The 20284-nt window shown below is 39.6% G+C and overlaps 1 protein-coding gene across 1 annotated transcript in view; it reads left to right on the top strand.

Annotated features, from left to right (window-relative positions):
• gpc3 (glypican 3) overlaps window positions 1-20284 on the top strand; it is a 109476-nt gene that overhangs the window by 79688 nt on the left and 9504 nt on the right. Inside the window, exon 7 of the mRNA XM_079479485.1 lies at window positions 13140-13344. Coding sequence (XP_079335611.1) covers window positions 13140-13344 — 205 coding nt within the window. The remainder of the gene's footprint in view (window positions 1-13139; window positions 13345-20284) is intronic.

A 20284-nucleotide genomic window follows, 5' to 3' on the forward strand; every position in this document is an offset into this window, starting at 1 on the left:
AGTTATGAATTCTCATGGCATATTAGAGAAAGCTGTGATGGATAGAACTGTGGAAAGATTCAATGGGAATAAAGAGAAAGGTGTGGGTCTATATAAGCTCAGTGCCGCCAGTGTTGTTAGAGAGGTGAATTTTATACAACAGATAAACACATCCGCTGCCCCTATAAACTCTTTAACAAAAACACATCCTGTAGTAAATATTGTGGATTCCACGGTTGTTTGTTAGACTGTGCACATACACACTGTGTGCAGGACAAATTTGTACCCAGAAGTGAGCAAAACCTGACAAATGTGAGCAAACCCTTTCATTGGGGACGTCTACGTGAATGAAGACACAAAATAAAAATAAACACATTTTCAAAATATTGAAAGTGCAGAAAGTTGCCTTATAAACCACGTTGCAAGATGGAAACACTGCTCCAGAAGCACATTCGGTTTCCTTTTTTATTGCCTTGTTATTAATTAAATCGTAAAGATATTTGTTTTTAAATCGGGATATATTTTGTGATGTTGAACTTTTTTGACGGTCATCTGAAGAGGTTAGAATGTAGTGTCTTCAACTAGCTGTGTCCAAAAACACTTGAAGTCTATGAAATCATGAAAGATAGATAGATAAACATAAATGTGTACGAGTGCGTGTGTGTGTGTTTGTGTGTGTGTGATGTGATGTCTTTGCTATGGTATTCGCTAGCGAATAGGGGCAATCTCATGAGAATACAATTACAATCCTACTTTCAGACAAGGCCCTTAATGAGATCTTAACAAGACACAACAATATCCAATCCCATAAGCCACTGCAGTAAAAACTGATCTCAGACTGTTAGAATGAATATACTGTTGAGAAATCACAACTGATTTACCTCGACCGCCGGTGTTTCCTTTGTTTCACCAGAAGAAATTCAAACATGTTTTAATCAAACATTCAGTTCACTCGCCCAATGGTGAGATAATGGTTTGCATCTGCTGTTATCTGGCACCGTGCTAATGTGTGTTCTCATTTGTTTCCGATAGCCAAAGGTTTGCGTTACCTCCCAGGGCAGAAGAACAGAAAACTTGTATCAGATATATCCCAGTGTTTCAGGGAGGCAAAATCAAATTTTCTAGCCTGTGAGGCCTGTTACAGTTTGTATATTTGTCATGCGCCGCACTTACTAAATGTTCCCCGCCAGTGTAATTCTATAAAACATTTTGGGTGTGGACCCATTGGATTTTATAGAGCAATAAGGTTTTTGGAAGGTTGAAATATTTCTATTCCCGTGGCCTATAGCGTGACAAGCCCAAAAGTGTTAGTGTAAGTGTAGCGTCACAAGAGATGGCTTGATGTCTCACATTTGTTCCTCTTCTGAAACAGACATCGGGGACTGCGTGACCCACCAAAAAGACAAAACCTAACCCTCCCTGTGCTCCACAAACCCCGTTTTCTCACGCCTGATGGCGCTGATGTAATGGCTCAGCGGGGCCAAGTTTAGAGTAGAGCTCGCCTCTCTATAAAGGCAAAAAAATGACTTTGTGATCAAGCTATTCCAACTCGGCAAGTACTCAAAGCATTTGTGTGTTCTTTTCTGCGTGCCTAAACATGACTCAGACAAAGATTTCTCGGTCTTCAAAGTATATGAGTAAATGCATTTACCAGCAGTGAAGTAGATATTTGGTGCTCAAATTTGCTAGTATTTATTGGTGGAATTACAGGTATGTTTTAAGATGAAGCTGACGTGTTCATATGTGCTTGTGTGTTCTTGTTTCTTTAAATGTCAAACATTGTCAAACTTGTTGATCCATAAGAGCTGCAGCAGTTCTCTGTGGTTATATCGAAATTGTACGTCGCGTCTTTTGTTGACTGTTTACTTACTAGGAGGAAAGCTGTTAAACTGAAAACCTCCTGTTTGTTGTCGATAATCAAACATAATAAATGAGTAAAATTTCCCTGGATAAATAAGATCAACATATGGCTTAAGCACTTTCCAAAAAAAGCTCTACACAAACAGTCGCAACGCATGGAATTAGTCTGTTCACCTTAAATGGGAAACTTTTTGAGGTTTATACTGAGCAGTTATGCGTATTATAAATGATGGGAATTCATTAGGGGTGGAGATGGTCGGCTCGACCCCACAAATATGTTTGTTAACACGACTTGAATGTTCCTTTTTAAAATCTTTTGATAGGTTGAAATATCAAGGCCAATTGTGACTGAAATTATGCATATACTGCATAGATGTTAAACATTTGTATTTCTCATTGTGTTGTTCTGTGTAATGTGTTGTCTTATTGTGTAAGTATTGTGAACAGAGGGAAAGAAGACAAGTTCTCTGTCAACAGCTGCCCTTGCATACAGTTTAATTTACACTGATCGGCAAATTAGATTTTCATATTTGGTGAAATATGTCTTTCCGTTGGTGCCGTCATCAAAACCATCTGGACTTTTCGAGTATTGAGTTACGGCTTAAAAAAGCCATTTCCCAGTGGAGTCCATGGGATAGTGGTGAAACACTGCAATTATCTGATTGGTCTTTGATTATAGGACTTCCCTCGAGCAGCGAGATGTGTCTGCCATGTGTAGAGCAGCGAGGTGAGGACATATTACATGTCAGCTCCCATGTTGTCCTAGATTTGTGGAATGTCCCATGAAAATTTTATTTTTTTTACTTATGAAGGGAAACAACTCAGGGCTAGATATCTTTCACGGGTTCTATTTTTTTTCCTGACCTCTTTTCATTTTATTTCCTCACTTTCTCCATCTCGCGCTTTGTACTCCACCCTACATTTTTTATGTAAACCCACCTATCCCACTCTCCTCTCTGGATGTGTTGAGTTGTGTGTGACACTCTCCAGTCCTACAGCTCTGCTTCACTCTAATTAGATCCAGCGGCTGAGAGAGAGAGAGAGAGAGAGAGAGAGAGAGAGAGAGAGAGAGAGAGAGAGAGGGAGAGGGAGAGGGAGAGGGAGAGAGAGAGAGAGAGAGAGAGAGAGAGAGAGAGAGAGAGAGACAGAGAGACAGAGAGACAGAGAGAAAGAAAGAGACAGAGAGGGAGAGAGAGAGAGAGAGAGAGAGAGAGAGAGAGAGAGAGAGAGAGAGAGAGAGAGAGAGAGAGAGAGAGAGAGAGAGAGAGAGAGGCCGTAGGTAAGGCAGGAGAGCAGACATCAAAACAAACCAGAGCTCCACACATTCCATCATGCAGCTTTATATCCTACTTCTGCCTCCACCAACAGACCTCAACACCTCATCTACTCACACACACACATGCACGCTAAACACACATTCACAAACAGACACGATACAACACAACCTTTATATGCATTTACTGCATCAGATTAACATAAACATTTACTTAACTAAACAAACATACAGACTCTTTGTATGCATTACACCAAAACAGCCCTACATAACTCATTTTTGTTTTTATTTGTGCAGTTTCATTCTCTAATATATGGCAGAAATGTTTATGATTTACATTTAAGAAGATTTATATTAGTTACAAAGTTAAAAGTAAAGTCCATTAGGAATGGTGTATGAAACTTGCATTCATATTTTTAAGCTTTAAATGAACACAAAAAGGGAAATTCTGTATTCATTTACTCACCCTCATGTTGTTCTAAATCTGTATACATTTCTTTGTTCTGATGAACATTGTAACCAAACATTTCTCAGCCGCCATTGACGACCATAGTAGGAAAATTGCTTTATAAATGTCTTTGTTCTGTTGAACACAACATAAGATATTTTGAAGAATGTAGGAAAGCAAACAGTTCTGGGTCACGTTTAACTTTTTTCCTTCTATGGTAGTCAATGGTGGCCAAGAACTGTGTGGTTACAAGCATTGGTCCAAATATCTTTCTCATTTAGAACTCAAGGGTGAGTAAATGATGACAGAATTGATATTTTTGGGTGAACTATGTCTTTAATAGTTGTATTGTGTGGTAACCGCTTTATAAAAGCTACAATTTACTTATTGTGAATCAATCAAGGGCATTGTTAGGCACGGCAGGATGCAAAGTGAAGACATACTATATATATATATATATATATATATATATATATATATATATATATATAAAAAAATAGTATGCCTGCCTAAAGACCTCATTTAAGCTTTAAATATTAAGTGTTTGGCTGGTTACATTGTAATTGACTAGTTTCTGCTCATTTATTTTCCCTTTAAGATGCTTGTTAAAGATGCATGTGGTTCACCAGTAGGTCATGGATGGAAGGGTATTACTCAAACAGTCACAGTCGCTTGAATCTAAGCACACACAAACACATATTTATAGGCCAACGCACACTCACAGACACATGCACACTTCAAGCTTCAAAGATGCAGTTTAATTTGTATTTCAGTGGATGCTGGTGTGTTTGAAGGTGTGTAGGTATGAGGGTTTCTCAAATGAACTGTGACACCTGACATTAAAGCCGTCTAGCCGGATCTTCATAAATCCTGAGATATAGAGTCAAAGGGGGGCAGGGTTTGAACCGGAGAAAGCACGTAGGCTTACGGCCCCCCAAACGTCTCTGTTTTCACTTGCTTTTTTCTCCAGTGAGTCTCACACAACAAATACACTGTAAATATCTTGTTATGGCTGTCTTGTTCTTCTTACAACCTTTATGATTCTGTTTTGGTCTTTTTTCTCCAGTTTTTCTCTCGACCAACTTTTCTTTCCTTTTAATTTAAGAAAAACCACAACTGGGACCTCCGTAAAATCCCAGTTGTTTCTCCTACGAAGCAATGGGATTAAATGGACATCATATTGAGATTTTTAAGGACAATTTTTAAGAAAAAAGATATACACGTTTCGAATGATATCTCAGTACTCACTTATGCAAATCTCAAGCACTGTGTTATAAGATTTTTTAATATACCAAGATCTGTGATAAAAAAATATTTTAATAGCAGCAATAGAATTGAAATATGAAATTTAACATTTATCATCAAATTCCTTCAAGCCTGAATGACTATGAACTGTGAAATGAGCTACTACAGCATCATCAGCCGATACAGTTGGACTCTGGCCACTTTTCAATATGTCTTACAATAAAACTCACATTCTCATTTTTTCTCTCCATCCCCCTCAAGTCCTCTGTCTGCTTCTCTCTCCCCTGCTGACTAGGAGGTCAGACAGAGCACATGAGAAGTATTTTCCTACCAATTAGTTGGCTGCTAATGAGACTGAAGTCCCCCCTCCCCGTCCCCTCAGCAGTCCCCATCCCAGAGGCCGGAAGTTTGATGCCCTCCTACTGCCACCAATTTACCCACACCCATATCAGCCATCCCACTGGCTACAATTACCACACAGCCAGCCAACAGCAAGCCCACAGCCAGAGGTCATCTGTGCTGAGCAAAATGGGGTTGCTTGACCAAAGTGAAATGCATTAATATACAAATCCACGGTCAGCGGCAAACCTGTTTACTAACAGGACACGTTTGTTAGCATGTTGTGCTGGAAAGACTTCCTGTGACATGATGATGAGCCACTAAAGCACAGTACTTTATACTAATATGCATGTAATGTGGATACAGAGTTAAATAGATAGTTCACTCAAATATGAAAATTATTTCATTATTTACTCACTCTCTATTCATTTCAATCCTGTCATGACTTTATTTAACAGAAGACAAAAGAAGATTTTTTGAAGAAGGCTGTTTCGTGTAAATACAGAAGAAAAGTCAATAGGGGCCAGTGTGGTTTGGTTACCAACGGTGGTTTGGTTTCTTCTTGGGGTGTTCTGCATAAAAAAAATGTGCCAATGCATCAAGACTTCATTTAGTTAGTTATTTATTTGAAGTGAAGTGAAAATGGACACCCAACTACCATAGGAACTGTAGACCTAACAAACATGATCATTTATTTTGATCATTCCTGCACATAGCGGGCATACATGACCATCTGCATATAGACTGCAAAGAGATCCAGTTCTCCATGAGAGAAGAGGCACGCAGGTGGAAGGTTATGGTTGTGTTGTTTCTCAGGCTGCAGTGTAACCGAAGCCTCCCCTGGGCTGCCTGTGATATTTGGCTCTGTGTTTTGTTTCTCATGGCTTGTCCGTATCTCCCAGCGTGAACTGAGAGAGGAACCTTAGAGAAACACAGAGCTCCGTCAGCGGCCTCGCCGGGAAACACAACAGGAGCCGCTCGGCAGGTCAGAGGTCTCACTTCCTGTTTCCTCTCCGTGCCGGGTCATCAGAGGGTCTTGCTGCGAAGGATGCAGACCGCTCTATCTCGCTTTCCTTTTGTTTTAGGCCCCTCATAACTCGTATCACCGTCCCAGAAGACGCAGCTAGATTATGGGAGGAAGAGATGATAGGAAGGAGAGGTGCTTACACATGTGGAGAACTGCTCAGTGTCAGAGGTTGATATGGGCCTGAAGTGAAACGCACACACACGCACAACAACTCATTTTAAACCTTTATGACTTTCTTTTGCAGTACACAAAACAGGATAGAGTTGGTAACTGAACAGCGCCAGCACCAACTTTAAGTGAATGGGAGCCAGTTAACAACATTCTTCTAAAGATCTTTCTTTGGTTTTCTCTGAATGAAAAAAGGTTATACAGGTTTAAAAGGAGAAGATGGTGAATAAATCATAGAATAAAATCTTTTGTGCGAACTATCCCTTTAAGGGAGCGTGTGAAATGTACAAACCCAAACTCATGAGAATTCTTAAAGGGATACTTCACCCAAAAATGAATATTCTGTTATCATTTACTCGAGTTGTTCCAGATCTGTTTACATATTATTTGTTCTGATGAAAAAAGCTCATTTAATACAAAGGGTGAAAAATAAAGAAAGAAATAAAGATTGTATTATTTTGTCATAACATAATTCCTTTGACATGTCGCTTTATTGCTCCCTGGAATCTCTGTAAGTGGCTTTAGATAAAAGCGTCTGCCAAATAACTAAATGTAAATAACACTAAAAGATATAAAATTAAGTGAGAAAAGGATATGAATAAGTACAGTAAGTGACCCTACACCTTTAAACGGTAGTGTATAGATGGTTTCACCGGACACACGCCTGGACCAAAGTTAATTTCTAGTCTGTGTATGTTTATAATATAACAATAAAAAAATTATGTAAAATTATATTTAATTTATTTTCAAATTAAAGGTCCAGTCAGTAACATCTAGCGAAAAGGTTGCGAATCGCAACCGACCACTCCATTCACCCCTCCCTTTCGAAACACTATGATGGCTGACAGAACATGGCGAATTACGCAAGGGGACCCGTGGTGTATGTAGATAGAAACAGCTCATTCTAAGTTAATAAAAACATAAGGCTTCATTGTGTAAGGTCTTTATACACCTCTGAAGACATAGTAATGTACATTATATTGCATTTCTATCAGTAGATCATCCCCAAAACGACATACTGGACCTCTAATTCATATGAATATTTTATTATTTATTTTGCTTGTATTCAATTAAAACTACTCAACAGTTTTTTATTCTTTGCAGGAAGTTCAGTTTGGGCCACATAACATTTGTTTATGTTGGTGGCGCTAAAACCGCCTACGTCTCTATTTCTCATTCAGGCCTAAAGGATGGACAGTAAGTTAAAGTGTATGCTGTTTATTCATGAGAGAATGCAGGGCTGGAATGGGGTGAACGGGTTGGTGATATCAGATGGATGTCTTCAGACCACATGACTCTGGGAACGATTGTGATAACATGTCGAGCCCTGAAGCAGAAGACAAGCAAAGCCTGTCCTCGAAGCTAATTAGATTTAGCCAGCGACCCTCATATCAGACGCTCTTTAAGCTCCCACTGCTCTGTCAAACAATCGGCTACATTTACTGCAAACATGCCAACATTTACATTAGCTTGATGAAAGGACCGTGAATTCTTTTCAACTTAAAACGGCTTTAGCGTAGCACATTTGTAGCATAACAATGAAGCCCTCCCTGCCGAAAAACAGCGCAGCCTCTACTTTTTTTCCCCAAATGAATAAAGATATCTTTCAGGCCTTTCCAATCTGTAAACTGTTTTCCTTTCTTTTGATAAATGGCTTTGTTGCGGTGCTAGGGAAGCTGCTATAAAGGGCTTGTTTGGATTATGAAGAAACTGACTGAGGAAATGTGCTAAAACACTCATAAATCATCGTCGGAGAAGCCCACACCCAGATTTATAAACCGGCTGGAGAGCGCCCGCTTTTTGTGCTGCTGTCTCAACAGGTATTAGTTGTAGGAAATGAATCTGTCTCTTTCATCTGTCTCAGACGCACCATGTCTTGCGTGACTGCGTCTGCTTCAGACAGGTGAGAGAGGACACTGATAGCGAGAGAATGACCGAGAGAGAGAACATGGGATGAAGGTCCACACAAATCCCCTCTTTATCACTTCAAATTGAATAAATGTTGGGTAATGCGTGAAGTGTGTGTGTGTCTGTGTGCTTTTCTTTTTTAAGTTTCCATGACTCACACGATAAATATGTATCTTTTTTATCTTTTGTTTTCTCAGGTATGAACCGTAACAACCAAAGTAACTTTAATGTCCGTATCCATCCATAGAAACTTTGTTTTGGGTCTGTTTATGTTTTACTACATTCATTCCATATCAATGAGGAAATACGTAGCAACTATCTACTGTAGGGAAAAGGTCATAATGTCATCATTTTAAGAAGGAAATTACAATTCAGGCGCATTTGATTATGTTCCTTTGAAAGCAACTGAAAGTGTTTTTTAGGTTAAAGCAAACAATCCCTTCAAAGCTTTCAGTCTGGGTTTGGGTTTCATGTAAATTAATTTATATATAAACATGATCCCTCTCCTCATTTAAACTAATTTCATAATGGTCAAGTTCTCAGTTCTCAGTAAACAACCATTTACGACCAAACTGTAGTAATCCTTCATTCGCTGCATATTCAGTTAAAGGAATAGTTCAACCAAAATGGTCTCTATTTACTTTGCATAGTAGGAATAAAAATTACTATATTAAGTCAATAGGGACCATTTTTGGTGAGTAATTCCTTTAAAGGGATAGTTCACCCAAAAGGGACAATTCTGTCGTTTGACAGTTCTGAGACAGCATTGACTAGCATACCAGGACAAACCTTTAATAAAAATTTTTTCGTTCTGATGAACACAAAATGAGATATTTTTAAGAATGTAGGAAAACAAACCATTCTGGGGCACCTTTGACAACCATTTAAATCCTCCTATTGGAGTCAATGATGTCCCAGAACTTTTAGTTGCTAACATTCTTCCAAAAATCCTTTCTTTGTGTTCAACCGAACAAATCAATCTATACAGGTTTGGAACTTGAGGGTGAGTAAATGATGACAGAATTTACATTTTTGGGTGAACGATCCCTTTAATGGGGAAGCGCAGTGGAAATCTGCTGTTATAGTCAGACGTACGTGTTGCTTATGCATGCAGTGTAAAGTGGCCGTAAAGCAGCAAGCAAAACACAGTATGAAAAGACCGCAAGCCACACACACCATCCGGCACGAGTCCAGACATGCACAACTTTCATTGAAAGCAGGCAAGGTAAGTGATACGATGCTAATCACAGGAAGAAAGAAAAAAGTCCTTCTTCATCGCTTGATTTCCTCCTCGGTTTTGCTCTCACAAACATATAAACATGTATGTCGGCCCCCTGCTATCGTGCAGGGAAGACTTGTCCCTGTATTGACCCTGTTTGTGTGCTGACACACAGGATATGGTGTTGCTCGGCGCTGCCCGACGCTGCTGTAGTCTGGGGCCAAACCACAGGCTTTATCTCCAGCCCCTCTGGGGTCTTTATACCCAAGCCATACACAACCCTCAGCTGCTCACTGCCGCCCCACAGCGTGTGTTGTGGTTACCAGAAAAAGCAAGAGAGGGAAAGAAACGTGTCCTCTCATGTTTTCTCATTGTTTGGGAGGTCGACAATTTTTACCAGGGTAGGAGAAGTATTGAAAGACTGACTGAGACTTATTTAGAGGGGAAGAAATGAGGAAGTTTCACTATAAATTAAAATTATTTTATTATTTAATCTCCTCGGATTCTGTATGACTTGTTCTTCTGTAGAACACAAAAGAAGATATTTTGAAGAATGTTAGTAAGACACAAAACCACAGACACATTTCTCAAAATATCTTTAGAGTCATATACAGATCTTGAACAATGTAAGGGAGAATAAATGATGAACAAAGTTTTATTTTTGGTTGTTCTACTCTCTTTAAAGCATTAGTTAATCTAGAAATATTTAGTGATGCCTTAGAACAAAGCATCGCTATTATTATTACCCATACTGAGGATTAGATATTTGTTTTAGATATATATATTATTTTTTTAAATGTATATTTAACTCTATACTTTTTAAGTTTACTGCATAATGTATACCACACAATTTGTGTTGTGTTCATCACAGTGACTTACTGAGGTGCATCAAACTAAACTAAACTCTGGTTTGCTGTTGCTGAGTAAATGAGATCTGCACTGGGCTAATCATTGTTTTTCATGACATTATAATTTTCTGTCTGTTAGTTTTCTCTGTGGCATACACTTCATTGGTCGTCTGGTAGATTAAACAGTAAACCACCATGTGGCATTACAGCATTTCTCCGAGCACTGACCCTGAGCAGAGTTCAGTCCTGTTGTGGGTCACAACAACAGGTTTGCGGTCGCTGTGTCTCTAGTCACTGAGCAGTTTGCCATATGTTAGCCTTTTGTGTGAGTTTTTGAGCAGGTTTCCTTCACGTTTCTATGCATTTAAGGGAAGAAGGCATCGCGTGGCTGAACAGACGCTAATTGCACTTTTTGTGTTCAGCTATGCTGCATTCCTTCAGCTCCGTGTTCCCAAAGCCTCTGGACCACAGAGAGGAGAAGGGGGAGGAGGTGGGCAGTCCTTAAAAATATGAGACATGGTCTTGATTTATCAAAGCATATTTTTCTTCCATGCGTCCTCAAGGCACTCAAACTTTTAACAGAAGTTATATTTATATTATAATTTCCTAGAAAATATCGTTAACAATTAATTCAAAGTTATTGGCACATTTTGTTTAGCCTTTGGTAACATTCATTTCACATCTTTTGGTAACAAGAACGAAATGTAAAACGAAATGTAAAATAAATGTTGTGTATGTGTTTCAGGCCCTTATTGTGGTGTTTGTGTAAAAAAAAATCAACTTTTCTTCAAGGTGACATAGTGACACCAGCTAGAAATTTAATCTATGGCGCCAACTGAAAGCATCCTGTGTGTACCTCAGCTGGCCGCTACACGTGTGCACGCGTGTGGGCAAGTGGTTGGGGCTCCATCCATTCGCCCTTCTGTCCGCACGCCCCGTGCCAAACAGTTGTCCTCGAGCCTTTCTCTCTCTACCTTTTTTTAGGATTTGTTTTAAAATACCCTCAACAGCACGTATCTCTCTCTCTCTCTCTCTCTCTCTCTCTCTCTTTATGACTGTTTGCTTTCAGAGTTTAAATGGTTTGTGAGGAGAGCCCCTCTCACGTCGTTACTGGGCAACGGTCTTTGGGAAGGAATTCAGAGCCCTCAGTAAATGTGCTCGGGGCTAAGACTCATGCCGCTCTCCAAAAACATGCTGTTGAAATAAGAGAGCAGAGTGCATTAAAGGCCCATTCCCCACTGTAATGCCGCACAGGGAAGAAAGGGACGTTTGTTTATCTTTCAATTTCATTTACAGCTGAAGTCATTTTTCATAGCAGGAGTACTGTTTTACTAGGTGGCGCTGTTTAGAGCTCATTTTTACACCTATATCAAGCTGCTTTTGTGTGTTTGATGCTCTCTAGTGTCATTGCCGGCAGGCAAATGAATCATAAATGAATCAGTTTCTCAGTCGCTGCTATAACTGGCCCTGCAGACTTGTTCAAACAGAAGCTTCTTTGCCTCCCGTGTTCGGGGTCTGAATGGAAGTCTGTATGGAGAGCCGGTGGAACATGTTGTATGACTTTCCCCGCTGACCTCCTGAGAATGTGCTGACTTTAAATCCCAGATGGGGGGGTTTGTGTGTTTACAAGGGCCTGTTTATCTTTTGAAGGATATTATATATACTGTATATACCGTATAGTTTGTTGTGAACGGCAAGCTGGCCAGTGGCTGCTGCTTTCTGTGTATCCATCCATAGCTAGGCCCATCTGATCTCAATTTTCTCCTGTAGACAAAAACAACGGCAACAAAAAAACAACAACAGGCGCATGCTTATGTACGCACATCGGAAGGAAATCAATAAAAAAGACAGAGTGGAAAGATTAAAGGAACGGCAGAAGAAGGAGGGGGATGATGGAATTTTTTGGCTGCGCATGTTAGCGGTCGATGTATGAATCAGCTCATTTAAAATGTATATTTTATGTCTGTCTCTGCAGCAGTACACTTATAAAAAGGTATCTTGATTTGAATACTGAAGTTAACCCTATGGCTCTGTAAACCAACTTTTTCAAGCTCTTTATACTAGTTCCAACTATACACGAGTGTAAGTATTAAAGTGATAGCACATTCAAAAATGACAATTCTGTCTTCATTTACTTACCCCCTTGTCATTGCCCCTTTCCTTCTTCCGCCGAACACAAAAGAAGATATTTGGAAAAATGTTGGTAACCGGCACACGCAAAACCAATACAAGCGAATGGATGCCAGTTAACAAGGTTCCCCAAAATATCTTCTTTTGAGTTATTCTGAAGAAAGAAAGTCATACAGGATTGAAATGACGAGGGTGAATAAATGTTCATATGCCCATATCATTTGTAACAATGTAGACCACTGCTGAGCAGTTTATGAAATCACATTTCTGACAGAAAGCAGATGACCTCTTGGAATCTTAATGAAATCACATGATTCAAAATCACATCGTATTCTTATTAGTTCTGTTACAGTATCATTTTTTGTTAATCCAGATCACAGATGTCTTCCATATTTATTACATTTACCGTAAAATAAAAAAATAGCTTTTTTTTGACAAATTGGTTTCACATTTCATTTTGTTAGAGTTTTATGTTGCAGTATGATCCACGAGCACATTATGACTGATAGTGCTATACAATACATGTCCCAGAGCAACATCTGTCAATAATGTTGTAACACTTCACACATTGAACTTGATGAATGCTTACATATGTTGGAAACCTACACGCTTGGCCTGTAGTCATCAGGGTATAATGTTCTATTCCACCCAAGCTGATGCAGTTAACGGCAAATTCTTCTGTTTTCCCTCTATAGCTTTTGCGGATGGTGACGTTGCCTGGAAAGCGATGGAAGGCTCGACCAGCGGGGGGCACCGCAAGAAGAGATCAAGCGGGGCAGAGTCAGGCAGAAGAAGATGAGGAGGGTCTAGAGAGTGGGGACTGCGATGATGAAGATGAGTGTACTGGTGTTTCTGGACTTGGGCCACCCCCGAGACGCAAACGCCTGCGGATTATTGCAGGTCGGTGACCCAGTAATGTGTTGCCATTATTTTTGTGACCAAACACTGATAATTTAGTTACATTTCGAACTTTAAATTTTTTCTTTAACAAGGTTTAAGAAGATGTTAAAAAGTCTAATCTGGTTTGGTTGTCTGCTCAAGTTAATGATTATGGGTTAATGGTTAATGGGTGTAATAAGTTAATGGGATAGTTCAGCCCAAAGTTAAAGTTCAGTCATCATTTACTTACTCTGGAGTTGTTCCAAATCTGTATACTTTTAAGATATATAAGAAAACTCTTTTGGGGCACCATTGACCACCATAGTAGGACAAACTACTATGGTGTAGTCAATGGTGCCTCAGAATGGTTTAGTTTTTCATATTCTTAAATATATGTTTTTTTAATGTTAAACAGAACAAAGGCTTGTATGTATACCGGTTTTGGAACAACTAAAGGGTGATTAAGTGATGACAAAATGTTGATTTTGGGTTGAAATATCCCTTCAAGACTGGACTTTTAAGTCCCTTTTAAGACTTTAGGACCACCTGGTCTCTTAAACTAACCAACTCCCAACCAGATAAGGCATTTATCTTTTATCACCACTTTAGCTCAAATTTTTTATCAAAGCTGGTCCCTTTGACTTGTATTATTAGTTTGTTATCTATGTTATATTCTCCCCGTTCCACTGGTTACAGGTAGCTGTCTGTTATCAGTGACCACTTGACCTTCTCATTGTCCGAGGGAACAAACAGCGAACATGGAAGATGTTTCCTTTGATGCAAAACAAAGCACAAAAAACCAACAAACCATGTTAGTGCAAAGAAACTAAACAGAGGCGAAGAATAACAGTAAAGGGGCAGGAACAAGAGTTTGATACTGACTGACAAAGCCGGCCCAGCTGAGCAAACACGACAGAGGGAGTTGTCGCCCTGCTCGTGTTGTTGTGGCTGAGATTTGGGTAGCACCAGGGTTAGGCCAAAAATCTGACACATAAGGCACATGTGGGGGAACAGGATAAAGCACATATCAGCGTTCAAATTCACCCGGAGGAAGTTAACCGATGATAAAAGCGTTAAGCGTGGAGTTGTGATGTTTGAATGCTCTTTGAACTCTGAGGCTGGATTGTGTCTATGTACACGTCCCCCTTCCCACTCCGAGAGGATTTACTGCCGTAATTATTAAGAATGAAGAGAATGTATTTTGGTTGCTTGGCCGAACAGTTGCTGATATATCTTTCGTGTCTTGGAATGTTATATCCGTCTGTATGTGTGTGAGTGTGTGTGTGTGTTAGTCAAGACCTTGAGAAAGGCCTGTGATGAAACAGGTTCACAGATAACAGCAGATAGGCAGAAAGCTGCCGGTGACAGTAAAACACGGATTGGCCTCGGTGTCTTTCATCCCGTTTAGGTAGTTCAGGGAGGGAGGGATGGAGGGAGGGAGTGGGGGTCAGGAGGTTACAATGCCGAAGGTCATCCACAGGCACGTTCACTAATGCAAGACCTGTCTGTGCCTTGTGCACCGAGATGGACGATGTAGATCTTGTTTCTCAAAGCTCTGCTTCAGCACAGTGCAGGGGGCAGGGAGACGTGATGGGCAGAACAACAACAGAGTGTAGACAGGCTGCAGCTCGGGTCCAGACCCCGTTTACATCAAAGCTGTCAGCCAGCCAGTAGTTTCTGGATGTTCTGAATGATTGAAATTGATTGATAAATGACAATTGGCTCTCGAAGGACATTCCAGGTTTCTCATCCCCAGGTCTGCCCCAACCCCCATACCAGCCTGTTCATTCTACAGAGAATTCCAGGCCAGCAGCGCTATTCCAGGACATGGGTTGTGTGTGTCCTGTGCACACACCCCGGCACACACACAGCTAGCACTAGGGCCATCTTTAGGATTGGTCTTGTTTTGCTTTCAAATAATTAAGTATTCTTCAATTAAGAAACAAATACGTGGCAGGAAAAGTAACATAAGATATTAAATCTTGCTTTCTGAAATATAAATTAAGTTTCACTTAAAACAAGCACGAATTTCCACCACCAGAGTAAGAAAAATAAACTTGGATTAGGTTTTACTTATGTATGTATAAAGTACTTAATACATTTTTCTTACCCCCCTTTTAGATAGTTGTACGGGAAAACAAGATAAAAATATACAAGTATACTACATATAAAAGTTTTTATATGAGAAAAGGTTTAAGCTAACCTGAAATATTAATACTAAATACTGATGTGGTACTTCTGCATGAAAATTGTTTGAGTTTTTCCTCTGGATGTGTGTAAAAGATTAACCGTTGTGTGATGTTCGGTATGTGGTACCCTATTTCAATGTAGACAAAAGTCTTTGGTATTTAATGGCTTTTAAACCTAAAGCAGATAAAAAAGAAAAAAAATCCACCTTTACTACAGATTTTGTGTGTGTGCGTGCGTGTTTTACAAAAGATTTGAAGCACATTTTTTTCATAAATGTGATTTAATGACAAATATTTATAGTACTATTATTAAAGTAAAAATATTGATTTGTTTTATTTGTCATTCTCTATCGATTCAGAATCTAAATAATGCAATGGGTAACTTGTTAGTTGGTTGGTCGGTTATCCCTAAAAAGGATTTGTTCCGTAACAAAAAGTAAAATTCAGTACTTTGTCTTCTACTCTAAACTACTCATCTTCAACTTCATTTGTGATAATTGTGCCACTTGTATTTTGTGGTCTATTGAATAATTGCTTTTACCTGTTTTAATATTATATGTAAGTCACTTTAGCTAACAGCATCTGGTAAAAAACTTAAATATAACACAGAGGAATATATTTTTGGGTACTTTTTAGCAAGAAATGAAAATAAAATGACTGGTCTATAATTTGTGAGTGTTTAAAATGGTGGAGTAAAAAATATGTTCTTGTAATTGTGAGCATGAGAGAGATATACCAAAGACATACACCTGCTCTCGTCTCTGTCCCATCACTTTTAGTTGGGTTCATAATCCTGCACCATAAATCTCAAGCCCAGCTGTCATAACAGCCTTTCATTTCTCCTTTACTCTATTGCTCCTTTATGACTTTCCTTCTTTTTTATCCCCCTCCCATCTCTCATCACTGATTTGTGTTTCCATAGGCTAAAACAAAGTATCTCATTCTGTCTGCTACTATTGCTAGGGGTCTGCTGTTTGCCTTCCACTTTCTCACCCTCTCCAAGTTCCCCAGGTCTTTTTTCATTTTATCATGTTGGGAGCCCAGGGGGACTTGATGAATGTAGCTATCACTGAAGGGCAGGATCCCTCCAGCGGGGGATTTTCGCAAGGGGCGGTCGGACTGCGCCGGGCTCCTCAGCCCTGACCGCTCGGCATGGGCCCTGTCAAAAGAGCTCTTGTTATTTTCCAGCGCTCAGGAGAGATTCGGTCACTGTAAGTGTTGAGGAGCATTTTTTCTTTGAAGCTCTTTGGCCTTTTATCAGCAGGCAAGGGTTAGCAAAATACAATGTGGAAATATGCCTGTAATGTGAAACATGTTGCTCGCTGTGTGAGAGTGGGCTGGGCCCGAGTCTCAGGTCTGCTACAGATTTACTGAAGATATAGAGAGACGGACAGGTATGGGTGTTAATTTTTTAGATGGTGATGGACAGTGTGAATTTGCGAGACAGACACCAGGCACGGATACTTTAACACGGTTAACAGAACCTTCGCTTTTCTTGCCGCTCAAATAGTTTCATCCTTCCTCTGATGTTGAGATTGGAATGCTAACCAGCTCCATGTGGCACCCCTGACCCCTAGCACCTGATAGGTGAGGAGTACAGCACACGTTTTCCATTACAGCACACGGGCCTTCTGCAGTCTGTCTGCACCACAGCCGTAAACAAGCTGCATATGAGGCCCGTCTGCCTGGTGCTATAGTGCCATGCTGTGTCTATCTGTGCATGCAAGGTTGAGCAAATGCAAGTGTATAGTATGTTTACCTGTCTGGATTTATTTAGGTATTCCTATGAGGACAAATTTGTCACTGTGAACTGTGCTAAATACACTAAAATCTCTTTTTGGAGATATTTATTTATAACATATGTTTTTATTACCTTAGAATTTGCTATTTCTATCTACATACACCACGGGCTCCCTTCCATGGAATCCGCCATGTTGTTTCTACAGTTGCCTTGAACGGACAAACTGCTCTACAGAGCGCCCTTTATAAATATACATTATCTCTTCCGGCAAAGAAGGGAAAACATGATGACATCTAGTCCTGTGTTAGCCACCGTAGAGCTTTGAAAGAAAGGGGTGTGTGGTAGATGCTGCCAAATATCATATAGTGGACCTTTAACGAAATTGTATAAATGCTGCAAAACGATTATGCTCATTGGTTGCTCATGTTATCCAATACATTTACTAACAAATCCTATTGTAAATTGAGCTCTTTTAAATAGTCGGGTAAATGTGAATGTGTTGAGGTTGTACAGTATGTGGGGGGGAGAGGGGGAATGTGTGCAGGTATGAGAATGCATGTCCATGTTTGTGTATATATAAGGGCATATTCAATAGTGTTTGGATTGCAGATGTTTGGCTGCAGTGGTCCAGGTGCTTGGAGCTACAGACAGCACAGATGTCTGCACATAATGTATAATGTGGAAATCAATCAGAAACACCTGGAAATGAACACAGCAGAAATGTTCAGGAAATGAGCAAGAGGAAAGCCATTTTCAGTTGTCTTTACCTTCTCTTAATATATGATGTTTGAAAACACAGCCAGTTTACATGTTGGCGAATGTTTCTTTTTCCCTCCTGTTTCGCATGCTTGGTTAATGGTTTTGCTTTGTGTCTTTCGAAATGGCTAGTTGAGACTGGTTCTGTTAGCACCCAACTGTTAATAATGTCCTCCATGCTTTGCGGTGAAACAAAACTCTAAAATTAATTTAGTTCACCAAAAACTTAATGAAGTAAATGTTGAGCATAAGAAAATGATGTCTCTATATCTGTATATCACCTGTGTAATTTTATTAATTCTCATCTTGGGCTGTTTGCAAAATGAGATCATGCACATGAGCACATGGTTTGTTTTCTTCCTCTTTGAGGAAAAAGCAATGGCACCATCGCATCTGCAAATAATCCTGATCAGAGAGCGAGCGAGTGAGACAGAGAGAGAGGAAGTTCGCCATAAGAAACAGACTCCTTCTAATGCTTCCTGATTTCTTCCCCACGCTATAAACAACAATCCCTCCCACACCGTACAAGCTAATACAGATCACACACACAGAAATAATGCTACCCAACCACCATTTGTGTTAGCAGTGCTTTCCTAGACAGCTAGTTTCTATAGATACAATATATGTACTCTAAACCTCATTGTAAAACAGTTAATATGGTGGCTGTGAGTTTATGGCTTCCAAACATTGTTTATGTTTTAGACCAGTTTCAAAGGACTAACAAAGGTGACAGGGAACAGCAAAAGAAACTTAGCAACTGGCTTAGGACAAGTTAATAAACCCATTAGAGTCTTTTCATACAGAAAGAGTGTCCCTGAGAATTTCCAAAGGAGTGTTTGTTTGTGTAAGACTTTTATTTACATTAGTATGTGTTTTTGACATGCTAAATTGATTCCAGACATCTTCCTGCGTCATGTCCGTCTGGAAACACAAACGGCGTCTAACCTACTGCGGGTCATCCACGAGCTATGGGGGGCATCGAGAGTGGTGAAAGTTTTAACATTTGTAAACATGAGGGAAGACATTTCCATTCATTGCATTTATAAACACTACATTGAAAATATTTGGACTCTCCCTTACAGAATATTTCCATATCGTTTCTACTAAAGTTAGTGGTGCTAAGGCAAGATTCTTTTAAATCCCCAAACCCCAAGAATTAACCTTTGTCTCGTGCTATTTGGGTTACAGACATGAATCATACCTCAACTCATGCGGCTTGTTGAGGGGAAATGTGCTATTGCTTTTTTAAGCAATCGGCTTTCGTCCGGTAGATGATGAAATGGGTGAACATTTACATTGAAGTAGAACTCGAGGGACATCCAGAGACCAGAATATCATAGAGACTTGGGGTGGCTGACGTCAGTAATTATGTAAAAACCTGGCAAACCATCCAGGATACACTAAAAATATTTTTAGCATATTATTAACCACATAGAACATCTTGGCAACCATACAGCCACCATGCCCTGGGGACCACCCTCGCAACTTAAAAGCAAGTTTGTCATGTTTTGTTCAGAAAAGGTTTTTTACTATTGGTAAAACTGTCATAGCTTGATTATAATCATGGTTTTACATGAATATATTGTCAGGTTTGAGTTTAAAGTTCTTTAAGTTTCAGTTTACAGCTTCTCTGGTATGGATGATATGCTTGGAATAATTACAAGGCAGTAAGTACTCATATAAGCCATCAAAATGCACAGTTTGTCTTATGTAAGCCTTGACCATTACACTAGAAATTACATTATACAATACTTACAGTATTTACAATAGCAATTTCAATACTCCAGTATGTTGTTTCCTTCTGAGTGTTTCTCTCTCATGAAATATCTATACGTTTTATTATGTGCACATTTAATGAGAGAGCAGCAGGATGACTGAAGTGAATCATGACACGGGCAGTCTTGCTCACACTGAGTTGTGCTAACTAATATGTGTTGACTTGAATTTGCCGCACAATGGAGCCCATTGAGACTTAAAAGGGGAATGCTGACATGAGGCTTGGATGGTTCAAGAAGAATAATCAGTTACAGTATCTCTAAATGTAAAGTCATACTTATTTTGTTACACTGTTTAAGTCATTACAGAATACAGAGGTTTTCCCCCGACAAACTGTTTTTATATTTCTCACTTTTTAGCTTTCTCAGTCATCCCTCCAGTAGATATACCCCTCTATCTGTTCTCACGAACACCCCACCCAGGGTTGCCAAGTCCACAGGTTTTCCACAGAATAGGGTTCAAACTGTTGCCGCAGGTTGTTTTTTATTCCACGGGATAA

This window comes from Barbatula barbatula (genome assembly GCF_947034865.1).
Source record: "Barbatula barbatula genome assembly, chromosome: 18".
NCBI classification, from domain to species: Eukaryota; Metazoa; Chordata; class Actinopteri; order Cypriniformes; family Nemacheilidae; genus Barbatula; species Barbatula barbatula.